General features: G+C 34.7%; 2 protein-coding genes across 2 annotated transcripts in view; one reads left to right on the top strand and one right to left on the bottom strand.

The window, feature by feature from the left end:
* LOC102804884 (multifunctional protein ADE2-like) overlaps positions 1–3,713 on the bottom strand; it is a 54,624-nt gene extending 50,911 nt beyond the window's left edge. The window contains exon 1 of the mRNA XM_085498164.1: positions 3,611–3,713. Coding sequence (XP_085354290.1) covers positions 3,611–3,617 — 7 coding nt within the window. The 5' untranslated portion in view covers positions 3,618–3,713. The remainder of the gene's footprint in view (positions 1–3,610) is intronic.
* A 425-nt stretch (positions 3,714–4,138) lies between these two features.
* LOC100368571 (amidophosphoribosyltransferase-like) lies at positions 4,139–21,820 on the top strand. The gene is made up of 7 exons (XM_085498163.1): positions 4,139–4,532; positions 5,599–5,869; positions 12,593–12,842; positions 13,025–13,255; positions 14,188–14,315; positions 16,801–17,022; positions 19,366–21,820. Exons 1-7 carry the CDS (start codon positions 4,387–4,389, stop codon positions 19,624–19,626), a joined length of 1,509 nt encoding a protein of 502 aa, XP_085354289.1. The 5' UTR covers positions 4,139–4,386; the 3' UTR covers positions 19,627–21,820.
* The last annotated feature ends 642 nt before the right edge of the window (positions 21,821–22,462 follow it).

Below are 22,462 nucleotides of genomic sequence, written 5' to 3'. Positions count from 1 at the left end.
AGCTATTTGTCGACAGCGATCAATTATTACGTGCAGGAGGCCGACTGCAGAATACCAACTTACCCTTCAACACTGTACACCCGATATTGATCCCCGGTAAACATGCGTTCACCACAATGATAATTCGGGACACTCATTTAAGTCTTCAACATGCCGGTACTAACGCAGTCACATCTCAATTACGCGAGCGATACTGGATAATCTCAATGTGACGCTACGTCAAAGCAGTTCTACGCCAATGCGTCATTTGCAAGAAAGTAGACGGTACGCCGTACTCCAAGCCAATTCCAGCGCCACTTCCTACCTTCAGAGTAAAACGATCTGAACCCTTTTCTTCTATTGGAATAGACTATACCGGACACTTATTCGTCAAAGACCCAATCAATCAAGCTATTGTTAATGTCTACACCTGTCTATTCACGTGTACTATCACGCGCCATACACTTAGAACTCGTCAGAGATCTTACGACTGAATAAAACATAATGCTAAAAGTGGAATTTTTTTACAAAAATAAAAAATGTTCAATGAGATTAGAATCAATGAGCTTAAAAAAAACTCCAGCATGTTGAGAGAATAACATAACATGATATTTGCAATTATTCGTGATACATGTATATACCAAGTTTTGTTGAAATATGTTGAATGGTTCTTGAAATAGCACCCAAATAGCTTGAATTGCACTAGCTGATATGCAAATTAGATAATTTTCATAAATTTCCACCAAAAAATAAATATATCTGGAAACTGCCCCAACACATCTATGCACCAAGTTTTATTAAAACATTAAATGGTTCTCAAGATATCACAAAAATAGCCTAAATATTGGTATGTAAATTAGGCAATTTGCATAATTTTCCACCAAAATCATTCATGTCTATACACATTTAAATATCTTGAGTGGTTATGTTTTCATTACAATCACAATAGACCAATCAAAGAAAACTTAGAACTCCCATGTGCTATGTGAGAATGAGAAACAGTTGACAGAACAAATGGGAAACATTACACATCTCCCTGTGAGAATATAATTTCAATATGGCATCATTGTATAATCTTCCCAAGTTTTGTCCATTTTCCCCGACAACTGTAGTGCATTAAGAAAAAGGTAATACAAAAATCATGAATTTCTAAAATTTTTGATAAATTTGGCCACTTTTAGTGACTGGGTGAAGCGTCATCCAAGCTACATGTGTACCAAGTATCAAAGAATTTGGACTACTAGTTTTGAAGAACAAGTACTATTTTTGATGAAAAATGACAAAATATTTGCTAAAAACGGAGAATTGAAGATGTCAACACAAAATGAACAAATCTGATAGAGGTCCATTCAACGTATATACCATGCTGGTTTGCGAGCAATCGGACTACCAGTTTCGGAGAAGAAGTCGAAAATAGCATTTTTGACAAAAAATTACCATTTTAAAATATTCACCAAAATTAGGAAATTAAAAATTTCCTTACCAAAACTAATAAAGGAACAACCCAAGGCACATGCACTATCAATATCAGCACTATAGATCACTTAGTGTCATAGTAGCATAGAATTAAATTTTAGAGTTTTGGGGGGCTAATTTGCATAATTTTTGGCAGATCGACTTCTCATGAACAAATTACCATCTACACTCATCAAGGCATCCACTAACCAAAAATCCAGTCAAACGGTTTGTTGGTTTTTGAGAAGATGTCGTGCACAGACAGACAGACAGATAGATAGATAGACAAGCCAGTAGGCTGGTTGGCGATCCGTTCCGCTCAAAAACAAGCAACATGTTTTTGACTGTTTCCATGGTGACATAAACATGAAGATAATGTCTGTTTGTAACTAATACAAAGTTCGCAAACACCATTCAGTCTTTAGAAGTCACTTAGTTTATTACTAGGACCACAGTCACTCTACTAGTAGAATGACTGTGCTAGGACGTATTCTGCTGTTACATTTATTATTTCCATAGTAATTTTCTAAAATGAATGAAGCGTTTCCTGTAAATGCTGGAAAGCGAAATAACGAAATGGTAAATAATTACCTCAAGTACAGTGTGTTGACCTTCATAATAATATACTTCATAATGCAAAACACTAGTTATGGTGAGTTATTTAAACATACGACTCATAATCAGAAAAGATGACCACAGTCCAGAATTTCAGACGGATATTAAGCAACCTAAGAACATATCAGAAGAATTTACTCTAAAATATAAAAAAGAACTGCAGTCAAAAGTCAAGAATGCCAGCAAATAAAGGACTCTGTTCCACAATCCTTTGTGCGCGTTATTACGGACACGCGCAAAAAACTGTACCACGCTTGTCAAATCTGGGTCAAATATACAGTACGCTACTATCTTGTCACAGATTGTTTAGTAGTGGAGTGTTCAGTGACCATTGAATTAGCCCGCGATTCATATTTTATGTGTATTAATTTATTCATCAATTTTCGTGACTGACAGTACTGCCCAAATTTTAGTCAAAAAAACGCAACTGGTGAAACTATAGAGCATCGCAAGGCGATGGACGCAGGGCTCTTTGGCAACGACCGCATAGAGGTAAAAATACGCGTTCTATTTTTACGCGTTAAATTTGGCTCTTCCGTTTCGCCCCTTCCGGAATGTTCTACTTTCGCAGCCTAATCGCAGGTTTTTCGAAAAACGTCGAAAAAACACAAGAATTAGTAGAAATGTTCCTGTTTTGGGCGGATTATTGATAGAGAATAATGTCTTTATTACAAAAATGCTGCAAAACCGCGAGTTGTTGCCTTAGTTATTTTTTTATTGGCGAAAAACTGCGAACTCGGCAAATTTGGTTGCACAACTTCCCTTCATGATATACACCCAGCGACACCGATGCCAGCTGACTGTGTACAAAAGTGGTAGGAGCTAATACATTTGGGGCGAAAGTATTCAAAAATCAGTTTTTGGATGTTGCAATAGCAGTGGTGGGTCAGGATTTGTTTCCAATTAGTGACGGCACGAACAAAACCAGTGGAGCCGAAAAAATCACAGAGGAGTTAAAAGCCGTTGCTAGTGAAAATTTACCCCAACTTTGGGGTCAAATTTCTCGGTAATGAAAACATATAAAAAATTCAAATAGTAACTTTGTGCCCACACTCAAGCTGAGTAGAATGAGCTATGTCTTTAGTATTTTATCTCAAATTTGTAGGAGGAGTTACATTTGGCGCGAAGCTATCCAAAAATCAGTTTTTTGGCTGTTGCTATGGCAATGGTGGGCCAAAAATTTTTTTCAAATTTTTCCTAAAAACTAAGGTGAAGGTGTGACCTACCTGCCAAGTTTGAACGAAATCGGCCAAGCCAAAAAAATCACAGAAGAAATCATACGTGAAAATACTGGAAATGTACACACACAGACACACACACACACAAAACGACAAAAGTGATTATAAGGGCAATCCTAGCGGAGCGGATCGCCAATAGATAGACAGACGGATAGACGGACGACAGACACAGGACAGAAACCCATCCCAAACTTGCCCGAAAGTGGGTTAGAACCCTCCCCCCAATTAATTCAATCCCAGGGGAGGGAAGATTTGGTTCCACTACCAACCGTGGTGCTATTCTATAAATGAGGTCTTCAGCTTCCAAAATAACACGAACTCACCCGCCATGTTGTAGAAAACACAAGAAAATCACCTCAGACAAATACACGTGGTATCATGCGTGAGCACGACGAGGTTCGGACAGGGACGCTTGATAAGTGACCTCAAAACCACGTGTTCCACAAACAAAAGCTTCCGCAGATAATACCACAGATTCAAATTAAACTTGTTATTTTGTTTTAAGTCTCAGCCTCGGTATGATTTCGTCGTTCTGTGTGTGAAATGGTAATTTAGGTAGACTATTATTATTTCCTGGTAGGTTTATTTTTTGATATTATTATTATTTGACCTTGGCGCATTAATTGTACATTAATTGAACTGTCGTGATGAGGCAACTCAAAGATATGGCGCGAAAAAACTCACGCTGCCCACGTGTGACCAATACCTGGCTGTCAAGATTTAAAAAAACGATAAGACAATGGGCGATTTGTTTAGAGACAATGTACTTTACAATCATTTAAATTCGGAAAACATGAACCGTTTCTTGATTGACGTCGTAGAGCTGTTGCCCTCCCCGAAATCGAAATCGAATAATCCACTGTTCTGTTCAGACATGCGCATATCTCACTTTAAGCCGGTATCCCCACGTTTGACAAATGTCTAGGTGAGAGTATCGTTTTTTTATAATGTGCGAAAACAAGCTTCGAGTGTCAGCAACGGTGACTCTCCGTGGGATTTAAAACACTGATCATCAGTTCAAACACTATTATTTGCATTCGTTTAGTTCACATCAGAGTCTTAGTCATTTTTTTGTTGGTCAGCTGTTGATAAACCCATAATGGCTGCTTGTCACGCTTACGACGACGAACTGGAAGGTCTTCAGACTGCATGCGGTATTTTTGGAGTCGTTGCTACCGGAGACTGGCCGACACAGTTAGACATTGCCCACGTCATATCCTTAGGTCTGGTGGGTCTGCAGCATAGGTGAGTGAAACATAACAAAATCTAAACAGACATCTTCGCTCGCATAGCAGCCGACAGTCATTCGAGAGCTGGAAATCACTTATTGGATACATTTTTTTACCACTATAATGTTTGTGTCAAAAAAAAAAAAAAAAAATACGGATTTTTAGCTCTCAGGTGACTTTGATCTATGAAATTAGTACGGTACAAAGTTTAATCTTTCCAATATGTCATTATTTACTGAATTTTATTTTTCTTCTTAAAATAATAACATAATTAATTAATACCATTAATAGTAATGCCAAGCTCTACAAAACTTGTTATTGTAATTGTTTGGTTCATTGGTTATTGACTCTCAACCCCAAAATAACCAACTTTATTATACATCTGAGACCGAAAACATAAGAATCTGCCACACTAAAACATATCAGCACGTTCAAATTTTCCTTTATATGAGGTCAACTACATTGCCAACATTGAAGCATTGTGGGTTATTGACTCCACATTCAAACACTTCTTTCTGTTGGACAAAAAAGCACTGTCAGCATGTGACTGAAAGAGAATCATGTCACAGAACACAAATGTTCACATGTACATCGCAATATACTCTCTGATTTAATTACATGTATTACTAAAAGAAGGAAAAAGATGTACAATATCAAGGTTATCAGAAGAATACCTCAAAGTATGAACTTACTCGTCCAGTATCCGGGTTGCATCAACCTCCGCTATACGTCTTTGTGCATACTTTGCTCCTGTAGTAATGTCATAATATTATACACCTGTCACTGCATCTCCATAAGTTACAGTATGTGCTGTCATTTTTGGCTTTAGGATAATTATCCGTATAGTCCGTTATTTTGAAATGGTAATTCCAAAATATGTAAAGATTAAACAGAATTTTCAAATTCATAGCGATAAAGTTCAGTTCTTGGCTTCAAGCACCAAGCGATTGAATAAAAAAGATGTGATAATAAGTTTATTAAGGTAACACTATCATGCTAATTATAAATAACATTTTCTTATTTTCAACTCCAATTTTATGAAATTCCAGTAAAAAACAACAATCTATGTTTCAATATTTCAGAGGTCAAGAGAGTGCTGGAATAACAACCAGTTTTGGTTCCAACACCAAACGATTGTATAAACACAAAGGTATGGGTTTAGTAAGTGCAATATTTAGTGAAGAGCACTTAGGCAAGTTGAAAGGAAATTTAGGAATTGGGCATACACGATACTCAACAGCTGGCGATTCCGAGCTGGCAAATTGTCAACCATTTGATGTAGATACGATACATGGTCGCATAGCAGTGGCACATAATGGTGAACTTGTCAATGCTGGACCACTGAGGAAAAAGGTGAGACTATACTGCTATATCTAGTGAATAGTTACTTAATTATGTGGAGTTGCATATACATGTATAACAGAAAGAAAACGGAGATGAGACTTTCACAATAAATTACTGTAAGCATGTTATTTTAGCTAATTTAGTTAATACATGATTTTGCTAATTTAAAATAAAATATATTCTTACAATGAGATGGTACCAATTGAGCTACTGTAAAATACTTTATTTTCGCTTGGAATTAAATTTTGCTATTTTCGCTGAAGAATTGATCCAGTGAAAATAAAATCCAGCGAATATACCTTTTTCCCCATACTTTACATTCAACTTGTCAAAAATCAGGGAAAATAAATTCCATACGAAACACCCAAAAAGTCTTTTCAGCAAAAATTAAGTCCAACTAAAATAAAGTATTCTACAGTATAAGATTTTGTTAATAAATGCATAGTCAAATTTGCAAAAAAAAACTTGTAGCTATTTTTACAGTCGGCTCTGAGCTACCAGAGAGAAGGTACATGTAGACTGGGATTCTAAAAAATAGAAAAAAATAAATTGATGGCTAAGACTACATTGTTTTTATCTAATTATCCTCTTGTTTTAATAGACACTTCACAATTCTGAACAAGATTGCATAATAAAAAAAGATGATTTTTTCAGATTGATGTAATGAAATATGCTACTGTATAATAAACAATGTTGGTGTTCAACTCACCTTTCTGTCCAAACCAAGCCTTTAAAATAATTTGTGGTTTAAAATTATTTTTGATAGTAAAAGTTTATTGTAGTTATGTCTAAATGTAATTGGCCATTAGTGACTGAAAACAAATTAGCACATGGACCTACTGCAAGGTTAACCAAATGCATGGTGTTTGCATATTTACATGATATACTGCAAAAATGTTTTCATAAATCGACAATATTTTCCTAAAAAATCATATGTCCTTGAAAAATTCCATATCTACCGGACATAGACACGTCATAACACTGAATTTCTTCAATTGAAGTCACAAATTCGTATCAAACTCTTTGTTAGGATTTCTTTTATTGTATGACCCTAATCAGTTGTCAGCTGTTGATGTGTCTTTTCATTGAAGTTTCTTGAAATGTGTGTACCTACCAACAAATAATATCATTGATTGGTGAATGAGATTATTTCAACTGTGTATATTTTGTAATTAACACTATAGTACCATACACACTTGAAAAAAGTTTGGTTATATTGGAAATAACAAATAGTTGCATTCACGTAATGCAGTATGACAATAACACAATGAAACTACCTGGTATTACAGTAGGTGTGAAATAGTTTCATACCCCCCCCCCCCCCCAGCACCTGGTTGGCAGTGAATGAGGGGCACTGAGGAATATCCAAATCCTCCCTTTAGTGTCAATATTGCAACTACCGATAGTCTTATACATTTTTGCTGGTATTTTGACATTGATTTGACTTCACCAAATTTGAATGACATGTTGTTGTGTGTCATGACTCTTGTAGCTCTCTGGTTTTCATCAGAATTATTTACATAATTATTGAACTATTTCCTGTCACACACAGTTTGAGTACATGCAGTGTCAATCACTGCACACCCATACATGTAGGTCTCTATCAGAATTTCATTATCTGTCTTGTGGTCGTATTAAATACTTCACCTATATTTGTATTACCTTCTGTCTTATTAACTTCTAACAATCAATGATGACAAGCATTGGCTCAATGGAAAGTAAATCATCAATTTGGATTGTTTCCCAAACTTATCTAGAGGATTTGTTCCCCTCAGAACATTGCCAGTACTTTTAAATCTATATGGTTGTTTTTTTGGTGGAAATTGCCTTCTAGAATTGTTCCTAGAATTAAAATTTGTTACCAATGCTGATTCTTATTTATTAGTGATTGCCAATGATGTCACTCCACTAAAATCACCTTCACTCAACACGTCACTGTATTTGGCTTCCAGTAAGATGAAAACTTCAAATAGGCTTCATAAGACAAATCCACCATACCGTATTTTTCTTGAAGAGCTTGTTTAAGGCATTGATCAAATCACTCATGCCATCTTCAATATTTAAACTACTCACCTCTATCTCCAGTGACTTTGCTCTGGCGTGTCCTGACAGTGGAAGAGTTTCCACCTGTGCTTACTTCTTTTTGTCTAGTTTGGATGTCAACTGCCATAATGATTTTTTTTTTCCCATGTCTCATATACTGTATCCTTTCCCATCTCCGGAAGATTTTTGTAATTTGCATCATAGCCATGCTCTGCTACCATTTGTTAAACTGACTAAAGCTCAAATCACTGACTGTCTCAAGTACTAATCATCACATTTCAATGAAACTTGGTACATAGATGTCAATAAATAATGTCAGGACACTGCACAGACCTGATAAATTTTAGGGTAATATCAGTACATATTAATTACCTAATTTGCATATTTAATTAATGTTCAGCTTTTGATATTTCAAGAACATTACATTTCAATGAAACTTGGTACATAGATACTCAAGGACTATGCAGAGATTGATTGTTATGGGATAAATATTTGTGCATATTAATCTACTAATTTGCATAATTAGTTAATTTTCAGCTTTTCTACGAATATCTCAAGTACTAATTATTCCATTTCAATGAAACTTAGTACAATGATGCTCTAGGACAATGTTTGGGGTTAAAATCTGTTCATATTAATTCCCTAATTAGCATAATAATTTGGTACATAGATTGTCTGTTACATTGCGCAGACCTCATTAGTTTTACACTATAAAATCTGTTCATATTGATTTTCTGATTTGCATTATTAGTTTTCAGCTTTTCCATCAATATCTCAAGTACAAGTATTTTCAAATTATTTTTAATATTATTTTTAATACTCTCAGCACATGGGAGTTCTTTCTAAGCTTTCTTTGATTATAGTTTTGATAGCCAGGGTACAGCCAGCCACCTGTTGAACTGTCATTTTTTAGAGTTGTCAATCTGTTGACCTGTCATTTTATAACCCTGCTGATAGCTAAAACTCGGTGAATATTTCATTTTTTGTTTATAACCCTGCTGATAGCTAAAACTCGGTGAATATTTCATTTTTTGTTTATAACCCTGCTGATAGCTAAAACTCGGTGAATATTTCATTTTTTGTTTATAACCCTGCTGATAGCTAAAACTCAGTGAATATTTCATTTTTTGTTTATAACCTTGCTGATAGCTAAAACTCAGTGAATATTTCATTTTTTGTTTATAACCCAGCTGATAGCTAAAACTCAGTGAATATTTCATTTTTTGTTTATAACCCTGCTGATAGCTAAAACTCAGTGAATATTTCATTTTTTGTTTATAACCCTGCTGATAGCTAAAACTCAGTGAATATTTCATTTTTTGTTTATAACCCTGCTGATAGCTAAAACTCAGTGAATATTTCATTTTTTGTTTATAACCCTGCTGATAGCTAAAACTCTGTGAATATGCAAAGTTATAAAATGTGTGGCTTCGTTCACAAAACCCAGTGAATATTAATCCACTAAATTATACCAAGTGAATTCTTTCTATAGTTGTAGCAGAAGCATCAAATTGACAGACTATAATTGTTTAAACATTGAAAACAAGACAGCTGTTATCACCTTTTACAAACTAAAACGTCACCTCATGTTTGCTGTTAGTAATACATGTACAAGTGTGAAATGGAGGTTTTTCATGGTGAAAATAAGTAAACTTTCATCAGACATTTTAATATAATCTATTAAGGTAGAGATGCAGTTTATTTGTGAATTTCAATCAAAAATAGTTTTTTTCGTTTTTTATATAGATTTTTATCTATAGAACATTCTGTGAAAATTTGACCAATGAATTCTGATTGGAACACCGTTAAAATTGCTGTTTATTTTCTGGTTAAAAATAAAAAACACTCGCACGTGGCAATGTTTATGTCCAATTGCCTAATTTGCACGAGTAACCAAATAACCAGACCTTTGATTGACAATATGCAAATCGAGATTGTACGGGTCATAGTTCATTCAATTCACGCGCATGTGCAATTATTCTCAAATCAGTTCTCGTTCGCTAGCAAAACAAACATTATATTTCCTCAGCGTTTTTTCCTAATTTTTATCATTACATTATGCGTGGTGTGAAAAGAGAGGTAGAAAGAAGATTCAGATGATTTATATGTCGGAAGAGGCAAAAGCTACACTGAAGGCATCAGCCCAACGAACGAAAAACAAAATCGATGTGAGCATCCAAAAATGACTTTCCCTGAAGGCATGAATCCGAGTTTCTGATTGACTGAGAGATTTTATTTTTAAATAATTGTTCTCAAAAAATAAACTGAGCATGTGAAGAATAATTTAACATTGTTTACAGTGATAACAGCTCATTGTCGAAACGAAGCTTACCCATTCACGCTAGTCACAATAAACATCATGCTCTTGAATAGGCATCAATGACTACGGTAAAACTTAAAGTAAACTGTATTTTAGGCATCAGGAATGATTGAAATGTCCGAAAATGACGCCAAAATACACCTTAAAATTCCCATTTTAAGGCAGAATCTGGTCCCTCAAATATGGGACATGTGAGCTTTGATTCTAACCGGATATATTGCACTGGGCCGGGGAGATACAAACTTTTGTGTATCTTTTGTCCAATGGGTACCTGTACTTCGATCATTCGCAAGTTTTGCTAGGTGGTGCGAGACAGCTTTGTTTGCAACCGGACGAACTCCGTTTAATTCAATGAAGCAAACAACTGACAATGCTAAAATAAATTGCAGAGGTACGCTAAAATTAATTGAAAACAACCAAATAATTTCAATGAAAAATAAATCACAGAGAGAGGTAACTTGATACATTACGGTAACAACTCTTTTGATGCGCTGACCGCTTCTGATGTTTTGTTTTCCTTGTCATAATACTTACTGATTGATGATTTTGTTTTGATTTTTGAGTTTTTTAGCCTGCAACTCGCCCACTACGTTTTGCTTTTTCCGTGAAAAATGGGGACGTTTACGTCAATTTGACGGACATTCCATTTTTTTTAAACTAACGAAGCACACCTTTTAGCACTCCTATTTTTTTCATTTGCCGATTTCTATTCAGAAAAATTCGACCGCTCGAAAATGCACCTTAATTTTGCACTCTTAAAACATGTCAGATTTCCAACACTAATTATTTAAAACCGGTTAAAACTTTTACGTTAGGAGCTGGAGCTCTCTTCTTGCAGGCGACCGTCACCGGTAGTACAACAGCATGTTTTGTATGTACATCCGTGCGCTGATTGTCTGCGACTGTCTTAGAAAATCCCTGAATAAGGCGTTGCCAAAATCGGAAAAAATAAAAAAAAGCCTCCTTAAAAAACGAACAGAATTCAAATATTTCTGTTGCAGTGGAAAAAATGGGATTGGAAACGATGAACAAAACTTCTGTGCCTCGCGTTTCGATTCTAGGATTACGCGATTATTCATTATTGTGCGTTCGCTTCCTGGAGTTGGTTCTCAATACTACATAAAAATCATCAAAAATAAATAATTTAATATCCCACTTTGTACTCTTCACGGTAAACCATAGGCTCTGAAATACTTGTAGATTTTTTATTGAAAATACACCGAAGAGAAGCCATGATGTTTTGATCGTGATAAAAGGTCACCTTCCTAGGACCGCCCCCTGTTTAATAATTCATGAGATGACGTCATATTTACTGGGCATTGCCACGTGTTTTTACCGACCCCATCAAAACACTGGTATGAATGACGTGTTTCTGATTTATATATTCAAGAGCAGTTGTTCTGGTCCATAAAATGTCTATGTCTATACGTTAACTTTCAATTTCAATAGTCTAGAAAGTATGACAAAGTATGACAAAGCAGTAATTCCCGGTTTAACGCGCAAATATGCAAATTAGCCTTTTTCTCGTCTTCTATTTTTGGTGAATTCTTGGGTTTTAAATTAAAATAGCTGTTAGACGCTTTGACCATTTGCCTCGAAATTTTCACACATTATTGACAAGGTGCTCCCCCTTCAAAATGCGTCCGGACAGTTTATTATGGCAAGTGGAACAAAAATAACAAGTCCGCAATTAACATGGATATATAAATTATGCAAAAATAGAAAGAGTGAACTTTGAGGTCATGCTATGCGACTTTGAAAGCCGTTAGAGAGATGAGTGGACGCATTTGAATTAGTAGTATACCAAGGTATCCAGTGATGTATTTTTACCCACAAACGGACTTGAAGTTTTTAAGCTAATCTTTTTTAAACCACTTTTGTCCAAAAAAGCATATTTTTGACCCAAAATCAAAAACGCATTCTGGATATTTAAAATAAAGACAAGTTTTACAAAGTTTGTATAATAAGCTTTCAGAAAATATATAACATGTTGGATATATAATACCATCTTCATTGTCTAATTCCTCAATTAAAAAGCAAGCCAAATAAACTGCATCTCTACTTTAAGGCTTTATTCATTTTATTGATACAGTTTGAAACAAATGCAATTTTTTTGTTTATACGCACATCTACTAGAGATGCGCATGTAATGGAGTGAATATGGTCATTATTTTCTTGTTTTTTTTCTTCAAAATTTGATAAATATTTATAGCAAGATTGTCATTTGGTCCAAAATTATTTGAAATTATGGAACAAATACATAAAACTGTAGTAAAGTTGCTGCAATTTTTTAGTTGGAAAAATTAATGTTATTGAAGAGACTTGTTTATCTTTATCATCATGGAAAGGAATTTTTATTTTATCAATAGGTTCTAAAACATGGAGTTGGGTTGTCTACCGGTTCTGACAGTGAACTAATCACCCAGTTGTTGGCCTTCTCACCCCTGGAAGAAGAATTGGACGGTCCAAATTGGACAGCCAGGATTCGTTATTTGATGGAGCAAACCAGAACAGCATATTCCTTAGTTATTATGTATGAAGACTGTATTTATGCCGTGAGAGACCCATATGGAAATAGACCATTATGTGTTGGTAAATTAATATCTGGTGGATATTGTGGTAAGTTCAATAAAACAGAATATAACAAGAAAAATTGAATTTTTAATTAGGATTGATTGTGAAAAAAATATATGACATTTGGGTAATTTTCTAATAAAAATGTTGTGTATTTGTCCATGACTTAAATCATTTACATTTTTACTACTGCTATTGAATTAAAGTTATATATTTTTTTTATCCAGATACAAAGCCCATGGACAGTGACATTGAAGGGTGGGTGGTGTCCTCAGAATCATGTTCTTTTCAATCAATTGGTGCCAAATACCATCGTGAAGTTTCACCCGGTGAGATTATACGAATCACGAAGAATGGTGTCAAGTCATTATCTATCGTAGACAGACCAAAGAATGATCTACCGGCATTCTGTATATTTGAATATGTATATTTTCTAAGACCAGACAGTGTTGCTGAAGGTAGAGTAATAAACAAGAAATACATAACTTTCTATGTAACTACTGAACACCAGTAGCATAGTGATTGTTGCACCAAGATAGCACATTAAAATGCCATTCAACAGGAATTTTGCTGATCATGACCGATCATAACTTTTATACATGATGCTAAATATACACTGTTGTCACTTACTGACTGTAGAAATTCTAACAGCATTGAATCATGTGGTGTCGAGTTTTATAATAACATATAAAATATATAAATAGTAATAATAATAATTTTCAGCAAGTACAATAAAGTGTGATGAAAAAGATTGACAAAAAACAAGACAACAATTTTAATGTGTTTGACAAGTTAACAAATACAGAATAAGATTTTTATTGTAGAACAAATCCAAATGTAACATGTATATAAACATATAAAAAATACGATGGTATAATTGTTTGCATCTTGTTATCACTTGGGTTGATTTTCAGCTCTCTTGTTTTCTTAGAAAACAAGGAAGGTAATGAGTTTGGTCTGAGTATCGTCTGTATAAGTGAAATCTCAAACATCTGAGCAGATTTTCATCAAAATTATTGCATTTATTTAGTTTTCTTGGGGTACCATGCAGACATGATCGGTTTTAGAGCCTTGTCTGTGCATATTAAGTAGCTAATTTGCTGATTAATTATCACTTTTCAATCTGTTTAAGCTAAATCTTCAGAATGGATTTGCTGGCTGATATCTTTCACTAGATATGTTTTTATAAAACAATAATGATTGCATATTTAATATTTACACAGCTTTGCAGAGTTATATTGGTCCTGGCTGTGGCTTGCAGCTAATGTACCCTTTTAAAGTTCATAAAAATTGGTTCTATCTAGTTTATAAATTTAAATATTGTTCCATATTGATGAGTGCAGATGCAGTATGACTGGTTTATTTAAAACCATTGTTATTTATTTTATAGGCCAGATGGTGTATTCAGTGCGTAGACGTTGTGGTAGACAGTTGGCAAAGGAAGCAAGTGTAGAGGCTGATTTAGTGAGTACAGTACCTGAATCTGCTACACCCGCTGCAATGGGATTTGCAGAAGAGGTAAGAATTACATTGTCCTGATGTAAGAGATTCTAGATTAATTTTACATTTGACCAATACATAAGTAAAATTAGAATTAAGTGAAAATGCACCCTCTCCCAAAGACTGGCTACCATTACCTAATGAATTACTGTCGAGCCAATAAGCATAACTTCAAACATACTGGTACCGTTCCTGGTACAACATTTTCTAAAAAAAAAAATTAAAATTTCTCGAATAGATGTAAAAACAAATAGTTATGAGGTATAATATTGAGAATTATTGTAATTACATGAAAAAAAATATCTCCAAATGTGTATGTAGGAAATGTATCGATCAGGCATATTTAAGTATACTTTTTAGAGCAAAACTAGAGTTGAAAGCCTTTTTGAGTAAATATCACATCTAAAGTTTATGATGTTGGTGAGCTATAACTGATCAAAACCTGATGTACCAATGTTGTGACTTTGTGTCAAATTATTAATATCAATATGAATGATGCAAACTTGCTATAATGACCAAACAAATATCTGATATAGTATTGTAAAATGAGAAAATTTTATTTAGAAATCTTTGCAGAAAGTTACTTAGGGGTTGCATTAGTGTTCGATAATGTGGAGTCCCTGGGACTCACCCCTTATAAAATGTGTGGGTCCCTTAAACATATGTGGGGTCCCTGCCGCTACCGCACTTTATTTTTCTAAAATAGTTTTTTGCACGAACTATTACACAATAAACATAAACAGGCATTAATCACATTTATATTGTACTTTATTTACATTTTCATTCCACCCTTTACATGTCAGCAATCTGCATTATTTACATGGTATTCTTCTATTTTTACTGTTATTAAAATGTAATGCTGCTTGTAAAAATTTTAAATCATTACTGGGTTTACCTTCAAGTTCTTCATAAGCCAAGATAAATGAGATGGTGTCAGACTTAACTTAGACTTAATACGATTCTGACAAGAAAAGGCATGGCAACATGGAACCTGCCGGGGAGGCGATCTGGCAAATAACGAATCGATCCATGGCTTCTAGAAAAGTGATTTGTTTTTCTCCCATAGTCATTTGTGTTATATAATTAAATAGTTCATTGTTTCGATTAATATTGTCCCCAGAAAACAATACACCCAAAATTTGTACATACTAGTACTAGTACCAGATTCTGCAGTAAATTCGCCTCTGGGCAGTTTGGGTTTTTAAAAAAAATAAAATGGGACCAAGAAATCGGCGATTTTTCGGCAGATTTTATTTAATATTTGTTATTTAAATATTTTGGCGTCATTTTTCGGACATTTCAATTTTTCCTGACGCCTAAAATAGAGTTTAAGTTTTTATTCAACAGTATGTTTTTTGTGACTAGCGTGAGTGCGCAAACTTCGTTTCGGTTCGAGTTGTTGTCACTGTAAACGATGTTAAATTAGTCTTCAAATGCTCAGTTTATCTTTTGAAAACAACTATTTTTTGATTTGAAAAAAAAAATCATGCCGCTTTCCCGTAAAAATCCAAGCCAAATGATCGTACTACAACATCGGCAAATCTCTTCCGCGTTGCGTTCAATTACATTAACATATTTAAATGAGCTATGGTAATTTGAACACGTTGGCGTCATCCAGCATTTTTATTGGTTAATTAGAGATTTGACCTATTAGGTCAACCATGCAAGACAAGGAACATGGCGGATACTCTACAGCATCGAGCGTTAATTTGCGACCAGAATCATTTGCTTACGACGAAACGAAGTTGAATTTTATTTGCATTTCATAACAATTCAACAAATTTTTGTTTGAACGTTATTATAATCACTACTGAGTAATAATCAACAATTGTGAAACGCAGCATGACTGGATTGCGCAACCGTGATAATTTGTTGCTCGGCAGTTGTGATCGTTTTTACTTTGTTTAGAATATAATTTCGTTACCAATAAAATTAGGAAAAAAGTGTATTTCACGTACCAGGTTCGTTAAAGTGATTTTTTTGGAGAAAAATTACCCTGGGTGACATTGTAAGTTTTAGGCGGTTAAATTAGCAGGTCACAGTGCTTTCTACTTGTCTCAGTATTGACTGTCTCGCCGTACTTCAGACCATGGAACTTATAGTTCCATGTTCAGACGGGACTTCACACTTTCCATTGTGAAATGTAGATGCTAATAGGTGTTTTTGAAGACAATGGCACATTATTTTAGGTGAATTTACAAGCTCTATGAACTTTGTATGCGGGACAATGGCATTGCAAACGCACACAATGCTTTTAGACCTACCATAATACGACCGAGACGTGTGCTCACCGGATGCGTCCCAGGGACTCACCAGTTGAAAAATTCATGCGTCCCACAGAAAAACTATGCTTCCCGGACGCGGAATTCCGCGTTAACGCAATCCCTGTCGAGTCTATTTTAATCAGATCACTAGTATTTTAAATTTTAATAAAATTTAAAATACTAGTGATCTGATTAAAATAGACTCGATAGTTAATATATTTAACTTTCTCTCTCTGCAGTCTGGAATACCATACATTGAAGTACTGTGTAAAAATCGATACGTGGGTCGAACGTTTATTCAACCGAACACAAGGCTACGACAACTTGGAGTGGCAAAGAAGTTTGGTGCTTTGTCAGAAAACTTTAAAGGCAAAAGAATAGTGTTGATAGATGACTCTATTGTGAGAGGAAATACGATTCGTCCTATTATCAAACTCTTAAAGGATGCTGGAGCTAAAGAGGTCAGAGGTCATCACCTTCTATGAAGGCACCACTCACATTTATGTTTGTAATTGTTATGCTAAATGTGTCAAATGAATGAGTTTTTAAGCGATGAAGTTGTGATTCAGTTAGCTTGCATACATCAGTCCAGCTGCCATATCTAACTCCACTGCATGCTCTAAACAAAGTGATATATGTGAATGACATATTTACAGCATCCAATGAAGTTGTGATTCAGTTAGCTTGCATACATCAGTCCAGCTGCCATATCTAACTCCACTGCATGCTCTAAACAAAGTGATACATGTGAATGACATATTTACAGCATCCAGTGAAGTTGTGATTCAGTTAGCTTGCATACATCAGTCCAGCTGCCATATCTAACACCACTGCATGCTCTAAACAAAGTGATACATGTGAATGACATATTTACAGCATCCAGTGAAGTTGTGATTCAGTTAGCTTGCATACATCAGTCCAGCTGCCATATCTAACACCACTGCATGTTCTAAACAGTGATACATGTGAATGACATATTTACAGCATCCAATGAAGTTGTGATTCAGTTAGCTTGCATACATCAGTCCAGCTGCCATATCTAACACCACTGCATGCTCTAAACAAAGTGATATATGTGAATGACATATTTACAGCATCCAATGAAGTTGTGATTCAGTTAGCTTGCATACATCAGTCCAGCTGCCATATCTAACACCACTGCATGCTCTAAACAAAGTGATATATGTGAATGACATATTTACAGCATCCAGTGAAGTTGTGATTCAGTTAGCTTGCATACATCAGTCCAGCTGCCATATCTAACACCACTGCATGCTCTAAACAAAGTGATATATGTGAATGACATATTTACAGCATCCAGTGAAGTTGTGATTCAGTTAGCTTGCATACATCAGTCCAGCTGCCATATCTAACACCACTGCATGCTCTAAACAAAGTGATATATGTGAATGACATATTTACAGCATCCAGTGAAGTTGTGATTCAGTTAGCTTGCATACATCAGTCCAGCTGCCATATCTAACACCACTGCATGCTCTAAACAAAGTGATATATGTGAATGACATATTTACAGCATCCAGTGAAGTTGTGATTCATTTAGCTTGCATACATCAGTCCAGCTGCCATATCTAACACCACTGCATGCTCTAAACAAAGTGATATATGTGAATGACATATTTACAGCATCCAGTGAAGTTGTGATTCAGTTAGCTTGCATACATCAGTCCAGCTGCCATATCTAACACCACTGCATGCTCTAAACAAAGTGATACATGTGAATGACATATTTACAGCATCCAATGAAGTTGTGATTCAGTTAGCTTGCATACATCAGTCCAGCTGCCATATCTAACACCACTGCATGCTCTAAACAAAGTGATACATGTGAATGACATATTTACAGCATCCAGTGAAGTTGTGATTCAGTTAGCTTGCATACATCAGTCCAGCTGCCATATCTAACACCACTGCATGCTCTAAACAAAGTGATACATGTGAATGACATATTTACAGCATCCAGTGAAGTTGTGATTCAGTTAGCTTGCATACATCAGTCCAGCTGCCATATCTAACACCACTGCATGCTCTAAACAAAGTGATACATGTGAATGACATATTTACAGCATCCAGTGAAGTTGTGATTCAGTTAGCTTGCATACATCAGTCCAGCTGCCATATCTAACACCACTGCATGCTCTAAACAAAGTGATATATGTGAATGACATATTTACAGCATCCAGTGAAGTTGTGATTCAGTTAGCTTGCATACATCAGTCCAGCTGCCATATCTAACACCACTGCATGCTCTAAACAAAGTGATATATGTGAATGACATATTTACAGCATCCAGTGAAGTTGTGATTCAGTTAGCTTGCATACATCAGTCTAGCTGCCATATCTAACACCACTGCATGCTCTAAACAAAGTGATACATGTGAATGACATATTTACAGCATCCAGTGAAGTTGTGATTCAGTTAGCTTGCATACATCAGTCCAGCTGCCATATCTAACACCACTGCATGTTCTAAACAGTGATACATGTGAATGACATATTTACAGCATCCATGCACAGCAGAATGAAATGTTTGAGGGAAGAAATGAAGTATAGTTATTGAATAAGTACACAAGATTAACAAATCATCATCAAATAGTGAATCCAACACAGCACGCTATCAGTCAAACGCAGGCGCTGTAAAGTCCTATAACAAAGCAAAAGCAAAGAGTTACACAAGCCATCTTGCTAACCGTCAAAATCATTCTCATAACTTTTGTAATGCATTTACATTATGCCCTGACTGAGTACTGGCTTTCAATGACTTAATTATTGTATTATCATTACAGGTTCATGTACGTGTAGCATCACCACCCATCAAATACCCTTGTTACATGGGTATCAATATTCCAACTAAAGAAGAACTCATAGCAAACAGATTAGCAGCTGATCAGTTAGCAGAATATCTTGGTGCATCTAGTGTTGTGTATCTTTCTGTTGATGGACTAGTATCTGCTGTCAGAGCAGGAGTCTCAGAAAAAAATGAAAACAAAATTGGACATTGCACTGCCTGTTTGACTGGGAACTATCCAGTGGAATTAGAATGGTAGTTGTCACCCCTATTCATAAATGGAGCATTCCACAATTGAGGTCTATGTGTTTGTGCCTTGATATAAAGTATGAAGACTATTTACATTACATGTATGGATTTACCAGTAATGTTTATTTGTGTGTGTGCATGTCTTAAAGTTTGTGGGTAGGGGTGCGCTTTCAGAAGTCACAGCGGTTAATAAGCTCTAGCATTTGAATGCCATCATTTTTTGAACCAAACGTTTTAGTAATATTTTGCTTTTTTTGTGTACATTGTATTATTTCTATCAGATCAACTTTTGACCAGTTTGCAAATGGAAATGAAAAAATTTGAACATGTATTTTGTGAAAGTTGACAAAAATGTTAACACAGGGTTGAACACATTAAGTTCTCAATAAATTATCAATAGCATTCGTCTCTATGCAGACAGTGTGTCAAAAAAATGCTTTTCTCTCAAATGAAATTTCCATCCTGTATTATTGTCATAATAAAAAGATGGTTCTTAGTATTTCTGTAAGACTGTTATCTAACAGGTAATACAAGACTTTTCATACTTGATTGAGTGTCCACATTTAGCATAAAAAATACATATACAAATATACAGGGGATTTTAATTGCTCCTTCATTGCGCCATGAACTTACCACTCTGATTGTATCAGTGACAATGTTTTCTAAAGTTGAGATACTCGGAAAGTTGCAGGGTAAATTGACACTGGAAGATGTTGACTTATAATTTGTCCAAAACACTATCATGGCTCATGTTGGAAAAGCATAATTGTTGATACGCCAGTGATGGTGTTCTTTACAGCACCACATAACCGTAGCACAATAAATAGCATTGTATATAATATTCTGTTATTCTTTTTCATACCATGAAGCTTTCATAAATCTTTGACAAATTCTTCTCGCCTGTGCGGTCTGAAATACCATTTGGTGTAAAATATAGTATTAGAATCTGTCATTCGAGGGTAATGTATGTTTTTTTTCTGGTGTCGTTACTGTAAATGCATTAAGTATTCACATGTTTTTGTTGTTTTTCTGGTGTCGTTACTGTAAATGCATTAAGTATTCACATGTTTTTATTTTCACTGATAACTAAAATTTACTAATTTAATCCATTTAGAAATGTGACTCAGTAAAAATAGTGAAATTAAATTCCAGTGAAAAAAACTTTTACAGTATTCAATTTGTTTTATTGTTTTTTCTGCATAATCTATATTTCTTTGTAATTTGCATTCAAATACTTTCATAAGTTTTAAACTGTTTTAAAAAAAAAGCATGTTGCTATTTTTTTTCCCTCTAAGCAAATTTGACACTAAGAACTGTTTTCTTCCCCAAACCACCTTGAATCAGGTGCTATTGAATACATAATACATGTAATTAAAAGGAATCTTTTCTCAAAGTGACCAATTTCACTAACAAACTAGGTTACATACTCCTTTCATAAAAAAGCGTTATAGAGGGTAAGCAGTCAATTTAATAATAAACAGATTGTCTCGTGGCACCATAAATTAGCAAGTAATGATTCAGTGAAAATAAAATCTAGCAAATATATTTTTTCTTATCTTTTACATTAAACTTGTCAAAATTCAGTAAAAATAAATTCCACCCAAAAAGTCTTTTCAGTGAAAATTAATTTCAGCTAAAATAAAGTATTTTACATTATTTTGAGAAACCTGTCCGAATATTTTTGAAATGATTCAGGACAACAAACAGTATGATTTTTTCAGCCTGTGTCCACAGCTTACAATTTGAGATGCAGCATATCTCTGCTATTATACCTATGGTAAAAGATTAATACTGACAAAATAGCCACTATCCACTAAACAACATTATTTTCTCAAAAATTAGAGTACAATTTATTGCAAAATGAATAAATTCCGGGTATTTGCCTTTATGAGTAGCATTCTACATTAAGTGTGAACCATGTTGAAAATGGAGTCTAATTTCCCGGGATACTTTTTAGAAATAGAAGTATGCCAAGCTGTAGTGAGGATTATATTTTCTGATTGGATTCCGTTTAAATACTGCATCTGGTTTTTGTGCTGCATACTTTACATTTACTTTCATTACAGAAGGTAGCACATTTTTTGTTGTTTGCTGTGATTTAATCAACATTTTTATCATGAACATTTTTCATTTTTGTTGTTGAAAAGTGTAATTTGTTTAACAGATTATTTGACAATAAATATATTACATTTTCAAGTACTAAATTGTTTCGTGATCATTATCATCTTGCAATATCTTGGGAAAAATTACATGGTTTCTATAAAAGCTTACAATCTTAGTACACAGATCTCTTAAATAATTGAAACCTGCAAGACTTGGTGCTTACCAAACTCAATGTTTAAATTACTGCCAGCTAGTACAGTTGGAATGCTAAAAATTAAAACTTGTGATCTGGTGAAATTTAATATTAATGAATAAAATTGAATGTCATTCTCTGGTGGCAGACACAAAGGATACATACAATCATTTTGTATGCCAGCAAAATGTGTTTTTCTGGTGCTTACTTGGAGTGAGAATGGATCCATTTTTAAATGATCTTCAAGGCTGGTAAAATTTGCATGCCCTGGTACCTAATTCTGAAAACATTTGAATACTGTCGTACTCCTATCTACTGTAACACCAGTCAAATCCTAAATGTGAAACATAGTGCAACTACACCTTTTTCAGAATCAACTAGACTAGTTTGTCCATTCCTCTGATGTGCATTGATCAATTTTATGGCATATACACAAGTTATTTAAATGATTCAAGAAAAAGTGAGACTGTTGGTCATTTTTGTGCACAAAATTTGTGGTTGCCTATACTGTTAAGGGAAAGGTATACAAAGGTAAAATTGTCTTCTTGTA

The sequence above is a fragment of the Saccoglossus kowalevskii genome, chromosome 4 (genome assembly GCF_978046115.1).
Source record: "Saccoglossus kowalevskii chromosome 4, keSacKowa6.1, whole genome shotgun sequence".
Classification (NCBI taxonomy): Eukaryota; Metazoa; Hemichordata; class Enteropneusta; family Harrimaniidae; genus Saccoglossus; species Saccoglossus kowalevskii.
This window is presented reverse-complemented; position numbering and strand designations above follow the sequence as displayed.

Excerpts from the sequence above, each read along its gene's own strand:
- LOC100368571 (XM_085498163.1), top strand. The coding sequence starts at position 4,387 with ATGGCTGCTTGTCACGCTTACGACGACGAACTGGAAGGTCTTCAGACT. Across the intron at positions 4,533-5,598 it reads CTGGTGGGTCTGCAGCATAG|AGGTCAAGAGAGTGCTGGAA; the intron begins GTGAGTGAAACA and ends TCAATATTTCAG. Across the intron at positions 13,256-14,187 it reads ACCAGACAGTGTTGCTGAAG|GCCAGATGGTGTATTCAGTG; the intron begins GTAGAGTAATAA and ends TTTATTTTATAG.